The sequence below is a fragment of the Trypanosoma cruzi genome, genomic scaffold, assembly GCF_000209065.1.
Source record: "Trypanosoma cruzi strain CL Brener 1047053516585 genomic scaffold, whole genome shotgun sequence".
In the NCBI taxonomy this organism is placed as follows: domain Eukaryota; phylum Euglenozoa; class Kinetoplastea; order Trypanosomatida; family Trypanosomatidae; genus Trypanosoma; species Trypanosoma cruzi.
This window is the reverse complement of record NW_001849247.1, coordinates 1-8269: the sequence shown is the minus strand read 5'-3', so window position 1 is coordinate 8269 and position 8269 is coordinate 1. Positions and strand designations below refer to the sequence as shown.

The following is an 8269-nucleotide window of genomic DNA, read 5'->3' as shown; positions in this document are numbered from 1 at the left end:
TCGTCGCCGCCCCTCCTCATGCGTGCAGCAGGCGAGGCGCACAGGGCCGTCGTCATGTGCGTGTCGGTGGGTGTGCGAGTGGAGCAGTTGGGCGGGAAACACACGGCACCCCTCACAGGAAGAGTGCAGAAGAAACAATTAAAGAGGGAAGAGTAGAAAAAAAAACCGTCCACAGTGATTGCCCCCAAAAGCAAAAAAAAAGGGATGGCGGGATGGGAGATAATAAAAAAACGCAAAACTAAAAAAAAAAAGTAAAATCAGCCAAAAAGAAGCAAACAGGAAAATAAATTTAAAATACGCAAAAAAAAAGATTTATGAGTGAAATTTGTTCCCATGGGGAAGTAATTCGGTGCTGAGGCGTTCCACGCCGAGGCCACACACTCCTCAAGAAGCGGCAATCCCCCACAGTCCCAGCAGAAGGAACAGCGGCAGCAGTCCGCCTCCGCAAACAGCGCTGCCATCACCATTTGCCCCAAAGTGGCGAGCGGTACCGACACCCGTTGCTCCTGCCGCCACTGTTCTCAGATCCGTCAGCTTTGGAATAGAAATTTTGTTTGCGTTGAGGACGCGGATCTCATTGTCATCCAACGGGCGGTTGTACAGCAGGACATTCGTCGCGGTCACAGGCACGTCTTCCTTCCTCCCTGTGCTGCCTCCATCCCCTCCAATGTAGAAGTGTGAGATTCCTTTCGAATCCGCATTTTTCAATGTACATGACGCATCTCCCACACGCTGACCATCGACGTACGCGGAGCCCTGTTCTCCGTTCCGTAGCACAATGGCCACTTGGTGTGTTGTCCCTGGCTCCGAATTACTGCGGAGCTCCTTGGTCGTTTTGCCACCGCACAGCACCTGCCACTTCCCCTCTTTGTTGTACGACAGTCCCAGGAGCACAGTATTCTTGTCATTCATCGTCGCACCCATCAATGGAATGGGGGTATCTCCCTTCGGCTCACCGTGGACGGACACCGTCGCCACAAGAGTGAAGTTGTGGTTCGCAAAGTGGTACAGCTGATTCTCCCCCTGACTGCCAACGGGCCACTCAGCCCACGCTCCCCGGAACGTCACTCCATCCGCATACCCTGTTGCCACCCCATTCGTTCCTTTCTTTACTGTGGCGTTCACCCCGAGGTACTCGTCACTCCATGTGCCACCAGAGAAGTTTTTGGACAAAAAGCCAACCAGCCCATCCGTGATCTTACCAGCGCTGCAGTCATTGCCAGTTGAGGGATTCCTCGCAGCAGTTGAAGGGCACAGCTTGGAGACACGGTCGTCCACTTCCTTCCAGGTCGCCAGCACCTCCCTCACCCGCTTCAGCTGCGCAGTCAGACGCACAGAGACCATGCCGAGTGATGGTTTCCCATCGCCCTTCTTCTCGTACAGTGCAACCAACTTCTCATTATTATTATCACCACTTCCAGCACTTTTGTACAGCAGGGAGCTGGCGGTAACGTCATCGTTGCCGGACACCGGCCCAATATCAGCAATGTGCGTATTGTCCGTCAGCCAAAGATGGAGTTCACCCTTTCCGTTTCCCCTTCTGTTTGAATACACCGGCAGAGTAACGAGCATCACGTCCCTGTTATCAATCGTCGCTGTGCTGAAACCGCTCCCAACGCCCTTCTCATTTCCCTTGTGTTTGTTGCCCCACACGCGCGAGAGTGTCCCGAGTGCCTCCGTCCACGACCCCCCCTTGTCACCGGACTCGTACACCCTGCGGCGGCCATCGTCACACGCAGTCATCATCATGAGTTTTCCCTCCCTCCACTCCACAACGGAGGGATCACTGCAGCCACCGTCAGTCATCCCCTTCGACAGCTTCCCATCCTCAGTGGCTATGTATATGATCAGCGAAACGGCGTTTCCATCCTTCTTCGTGCCTTCCACGGGAAACACAATCGTACCATCCTTCATCTTAACACCCGATCCACCGCCGCCAATCAGCCCTGTCAAGGATTCGTGTTTTTCAAAATCAGTCAACGAGATAACGAAAGCGTCTTTCCAATAAATTTTTTTTTTACCGCTACTCCCATCATTAGTGACTCTTCCCACAGCCCCCAAAAGTCCCCATTTAGCTGCTGCGGCTGTGTTACCAGCAGTTCCAGTAACTTCAAAACTGTAGTTTCCAGCAACCATGTAAATACGACTCCCATTCACAACTGTTGTTGGCCGGCTCACAAGTACTTTTGTCCGGCTTTGGGAAGCAGAAGCCTCCTGAGCTCCTGTTTGGGAGGCACAACTGTTATTTCCGGCAGGACATTCCTCCAGTACTTGTGTCTTCAGTTTATTTGCATCCAATTCTTTTGATTCTTTATCGGTCCACTCCAGGAGCTCCGAGGCAATCCCAGTAAAGAAATCGCCTTCTCCCTCCTTCAACTGCGCCTCGGCAACGGTAAACACGCCACCATCCACCTCAACAAGACTGGGAACATGGAGCGAACTCACTGTTTCTTCTCCGTTCTTATCTCTCCAAACAAAATGTTTCTCCGGTGAAGTTCTCGGGGTTGAACCCCCATTATCAGTGGCTGTAGCTCCACCACTGCCGCAGCACATCATCACGACGAGGAGAAGCAGCACCGCGGAAGTAAACACACGCCGGGACATGTTGGCCCTCTGCGGCTCACTCTCTCCTCCTTCCCTCCTCCTTCCGCTGGATCCGGTCACGCGGCGACGGTTGTGTGTGCGGGGTGCCTTCACAGAAGCAACACGTGAGAGCATATAAATATGTGTGTGTGCGGTGTGTGTGCTGTTGGTCCTTTCAGAGCCTTCGAATTTCACAGTAGCGTTTAGTGCTTGTTTGCTTTCTTCGTAAGAGAGTGGCAGAAATGAAAAAAAACAGTCTAATAAAAGAAGTAAAAGAATAAGCACCGCCACCCATCCACAGTGAGTGGCACCGTTTCCGCCGCAGTCACTCCCAACAACAACAACTCACACACACAGACACACGGAACGAGAAAGAAGAGCAGTGCACCGGGAACACACAGCGACTGCCACCACCAGCAGGTGTCACGGCGGGTGCGCAATTATTCGTCACACACCGAGCGACGCCCACACACGAAAACAACAACCAGCGGGAGGCAAAAGAGCACAACGGCCCTTCGAAGCACCGACACGCTGCCACCCGTCGTTTAATTCTTGTCCCTCCATCGCACCCGCTCCGCCGCTGGCGCACATCACCCCGCACAGCCGGAGGTTCTCCTGTCGACTTATCCACGGCCGCAGTGATGCGTCGACAGTTGCAACTGCTAAGCAAGAATTCATCCGCACATGTCCCAGCCACCCAAAATGTCACACCACTCACCGGCCGCACGCTGCCAACATCACGCCCACAACACATCGGAAACATTCAAATCACGGCTCCCGTCCTCCCTCCTCGCGAGATGCCGCACCATGGCAGCACGTCAGCGCGGCCACCCACGCCAGAAGCTACCGCTCGCAGCACCATCTAATGTGCCGTGCGGGCTGCACACAACTCCCCGCATCATGCGAGATCAGCCCCCACCCACGCACATCATCGCCAACGCGTTGCAGTCTGCAACAACAAATACGGCAAAAAGAGTCTCCACGCCACACACAGCAGGAACATCGGTGCCGCACACACAACACCAAAAAAAAAAAAAGCAGCGCAGAAGCGAGCCGACACGCACACCTCCACACGCACGGCATAAAGCCTCTCCCATCATATTCGTGGTCCAGCCGAGACAGCAACAAAGGATACAGGGGTACATGCAACCCTTGCCATCCCCGCTCCCAGAAACACAAAGCGAGGAATACACCGCGGCTCGGACACGGCACAAGCGAGCATCGCGGGCGGCGGCGATGAGGTCGGTACCCATTCACTCCCCTCTGTTTCGTTTGGGCAAACGGCTCCGCCCATGAGAGATTACAGATGCGCGCATACTCAAAGACTGACCATGATAAGCGGTCACTCTTTATCCACGGCTGGGTCGCCGCGTGTTGGTCGACAGTGAGGCACATCCACCACAACAATACGCCACGGACAGCGAGGCTCTAGCGGCGCAAAGGACAGCAATCCCAGCCACAGCGCAGTCGTGCCGACCAAGCAAAGCGATATACCGCCGCTGTGCACACACCTCGGAGGGCCGCAGCTGCATGGCACCAGTGATGCGCACAACTGTCAACAGCGGGACGGCATGCAGTTTCCTTCGTCCGTGCCTCACTCCAACAACAAAAGCAGCACAGAAGGCCGCCATGGTCCCTGTAGCAACAAATTCCTTTCGGGAATAGCCGTGACGACATCCTTCGGTGGGTGCCGCGGGCGGTCCCAATGCTCTCCGCAACGGGGACGGATGCCCCCTCGCAATCCTTGTCCAGTAATTGCCGGTGGGACCGTCCTGCTCCACACCCTCTCCTCGCCGTCCCACGAAACCACCGGAAGGAGACTGCCGGCGGCGGCGGATATCGTGCACACCTGCGCGTGGCCACGGCAAGCAACGCTTCCCTCATCGTGCGGTCGAGTGGCTCACGCAATCGTCGCCCCGTCCGTGCATGGGACCCAACGGACGCCGCCCTTTTCGACCACTCTAAGACGCACCTGCATGACAAGGCACCCCAATGCTGCATGCATGGCAGCACTCAGACACGTCTCCTCCGGGTCCCTCGCATCTGTCGTGTTCGTGGGAGGCGTGTCCGGACACCACGAAGAGGGCCTATCCCCGGGCATCGCAGACAAACATTCTCCCCGCCAAATAACACCGTCAGCACCCCTCACATCCAGTGCGGGATCAATGATGGGGCAGCTGTCCATCGGGCGCTTTGCTGACATTTTATGGACACTCCCCAAACACCAGCCACTGGAATACAGATCCGACGCGCAGCATTCGACGGGAACGCCCAATTCGCACAGCATGCGAAGATATTCACTCATGTTCAGTGCGGAGCAGTTCCTCTGCTGCTGCTGCGCACAACCCGAATTCCCGCACCAACGCGTCGGCTCCGCCATCCACCTGCTCACCCTCATGCAGCCCAGGATAGCCAATGCAGCCAGCGTCAGCTCCGTGCAGTCGCCGGCACCCCAATCGCTGCCATCCACTCATCCCTCGCGTGGCACCGTGACCGGTGCGACTCCAGCGTCCTCCCGTCCCCATCGCCATCCTGCTGCTCCACGCCATCAACGTTGTCGCAGTCGTGGTGCTCCCTCGCAGCCATCGCGGCAGTCGTCGAGTGCACCACCACCAACAGCGCCCCGCCACGCACACAGGCAACACTCCTCACCATGCCGCGGCCTGCCATGTGCGGGCAGGCAAACCCGACAGCATGGGCCATCAGGTGCGCGGCGATGCGGGTGGCGAGGCGTCCGTGAAACAAAGCGGCCGGGCAATGTTCATGGCGCCAGCGACGGGACGGCCATCCTCCAGCGTGGCGCACGGCAGTGCCCACACACCACCCGGCGCAGCAGCCACGTACTGCACTGTGTCAGAATTGGCAGCACCAGCGGAACAATGCTCAGCAGGCACAGTGAACCGACTGCAAACACTGCCCGTGGCGAGTGACGGCACAATCAACAAACCCTCCAGTGGCTGCACGAGCAGACGATCCGCATGCAGTTTGACAGAAGCAGGGACAACCTCCTCGGCAACAGCGTTCCCGTGCGCAGACGACACAACACCATTCATGCAGCCAAACGCGCCGTCCAATGCATTCGCTGTGCAACACCAGGAGAAGCCGCAGCGCCACCTGCTGCCACACGGGTCCGCTGTTGGCGCCTTGATGCGGGCGGGCACCCATCGGTCCCTCCAAACGACGCTGCACGCCCGCAACGCATCCTGCGCTCCGAGAGGCACGTCTCCCACCACACCCGGGGAAGCCCACACGCCGCCGGCACGCACCGCATCGTCAAGGAAACAGGGATACGTCAGGATGACAGCAGGACACCCGCCGGCAATTCACATCGCAGGCATCATCACAAGCAGCAGCAGCAGCACTGCAGGCCGCGGGGCGACGTGGATCAACCGACGCATGGCGCATGTGGAAGAAAAAACGTAATGGCCTGACGAGGATGCAAGAGGCTGACGCCTCTACAAAATGAATGAAACGGTATGAGAACACGCAGAGGAGATTTAAACGCCCGCAGTCAATGCAAGCCACTGATAAAAGGGTGGAATGAGTGCACTCAACCACAACACGAGCAGAGACTCAAAGAAGAAAACAAAAAACAAAAAACAAGAAGCCGAAGCGTGGGACGACCGAAGCACACACGCTCTCATTGCTCCCGTAAAGCAAAACACACACACACGCAGGGAGAGAGAGAGGTCGCCCACTCAATGCAATAGAAAATAATTTTAAAAAACTGTTACGATGCTCCGCCCATGCAGCCAGGCAGGACGGCAGCGGTGCGTGTGGCTCAAAAGAGAGCACCAACGAGCCTGCATGGGTGTGCACTCATAAATACGTGAACAAATCATGTGTGTGCTTATTAGGCTGAGGTGAGAGCGAGAGTCCATGCAAGTGGAAACACACACAGAGAGAGAGAGAAGGAAGAGTGTGTGTGCGGGCGGTGCATGGCTCTCTCACACTCACTCTCACGCGGCCACCACCGCAGCAGCAGCCGCACACGCAACAAGAAGAAAAAGCAAAAGAGGGGAGGTGGTGTGGGAGGCCGCGGTGCTGCCGTCACTCTCGTCAGGCGTCGCTGTGCCATTTTTCGGAGCTGCGGCCTCGTCTGGTGTTTTCTCCGTCGTATTACCATCTTCAGTTTCGCCTTGTTGTGCTGCTTCTGGCTGCTGCTCTGACACGCCATTCGCGGAGCTGCGCTGTTCGTTCTCTGGTTCATCTTCTGGATTTCCTTCCGATTCTTCTTTCGCCAATACCGCTGGCGCCTCTTCCCCTCCTCCTGTTACTTTGGGCTCTTCGGTCTTTTTGTCTGGAGGTGATGTGGGAGAGCTGTGGGTGTCTTCACCGTCCTCCGATGTTGCGTCAGACACATCGGGGTCGGTGTCTCCGTCTTCTGGCGTTTGATGGTCGCTGGCAAGGTCCCCACCAACAGTCAATTGAGCTCCATCAACTGTGTTTGGGCCTCCGCCTCCATCACTCTCGGATTTTACGGCGGAGCCAAGATCCTCTTCAGATGTGTCAGAAGGCTCTTTGGACGCAGAACGGTCGCCAGTTGTATTTGACGCCGGCTGGGATGGAGTCGGAGGGGACTGGCTACCTCCACTCGGTGCGTGTCCTGTGGAGTCCTCAACTCCGCTGGAACCACTTCCTGCCCTGTCACCGCCATTGCCAGTCGAACCAGTGGAAGAATCAGTCTTACCCGATGCTGAATTCGTTTCACCCAAAAATGAAGATCGAAACGAACGGTTATATAAACCCTTGTACTGATCAGAATTAGTGCAAGATTCCTCCCCGCTTTTACAACCATTGTAAAACCACGCGTAGCCACCGCCGGCACCGCACCACAGCACTCAGAGGGCACACACCAGCAGCACACGGCCAGTCATCATCATCGCCATCACCCCTGTCACTTGCCTGCAGCCTTCAGCACAAACTAACTCCCCGTCGACGCAGAAGAAAAGCAAAAGGAGAAACACGCCCGCTACACCACGCACAGCCACCGCACAGTCACAAATGGCAGCAGCCCAGCAGCGGCAGCGCACACACACCATGAGGCAGTTGGAAGCAGTGAAAGGGCAAAAACACACAACGCCCCGCAGCAAGTAAGCAGAAAAACACACAAACCAATTAAAAACAAAACACAGGTAAACGAACAGCAATGAAGTTAAAACTGTAAACACACAAAACAAAGGGCTGCACAGCATGGCTCCAGCACGCACGCACCCATCCTCAAACGTGATTCCACGCAAACAGTTGTGTGCGTGCCATGCACATGAGTGTGTCTGGGATGCATTCAACGCGATGGATGCGGGGAGCGGCAAGGAGCACACAGCAGGGCAGCGAAAGCAAATAAAGCAAAACACAATCATTATTTTGTCCTGTTTAGTACATCGGACCACAGTGGACGCGCACAAGTCCCCGCGGCTGAGTGCTGGCACGCACAGCCCGCACAGAATTCTCAGCCCAGAGCAGCGTACGCAAGCGCAGCCAGAGCGAGCAGCAGCGGGGCATGCAGACGGGTGTCATGGAAGCAGGCGTCATTTCCGATGCTGCTCTCCAGCGCCTTCGTTCTGGGCGCGGAGGAAAGTGGAGCAGGCATGCCTGCCGCCGTAGAATTTCCCTCGCTGGTGGCCGTGTCGGTGGTGCTGGTATTGTCGTCGTGCGTCACCGCGGCAGCAGACGGCGGGGTGCCGTT

The 8269-nt window shown here is 56.5% G+C and overlaps 1 protein-coding gene and 2 pseudogenes across 1 annotated transcript, besides 1 other annotated feature; all 3 read right to left on the bottom strand.

The window, feature by feature from the left end:
• Nucleotides 1-8269: a sequence feature (areas not merged during assembly with more than two copies in the genome that could not be assigned to a particular haplotype).
• Nucleotides 385-2718, bottom strand: Tc00.1047053510033.30 (trans-sialidase, putative; the record flags this gene model as incomplete). Its single annotated transcript, XM_800416.1, has 1 exon — nucleotides 385-2718. The coding sequence occupies one exon, from the start codon at nucleotides 2716-2718 to the stop codon at nucleotides 385-387; it is 2334 nt and encodes a 777-aa protein (XP_805509.1).
• Tc00.1047053510033.22 lies at nucleotides 4276-5826 on the bottom strand (annotated as a pseudogene).
• Tc00.1047053510033.14 lies at nucleotides 6543-7472 on the bottom strand (annotated as a pseudogene).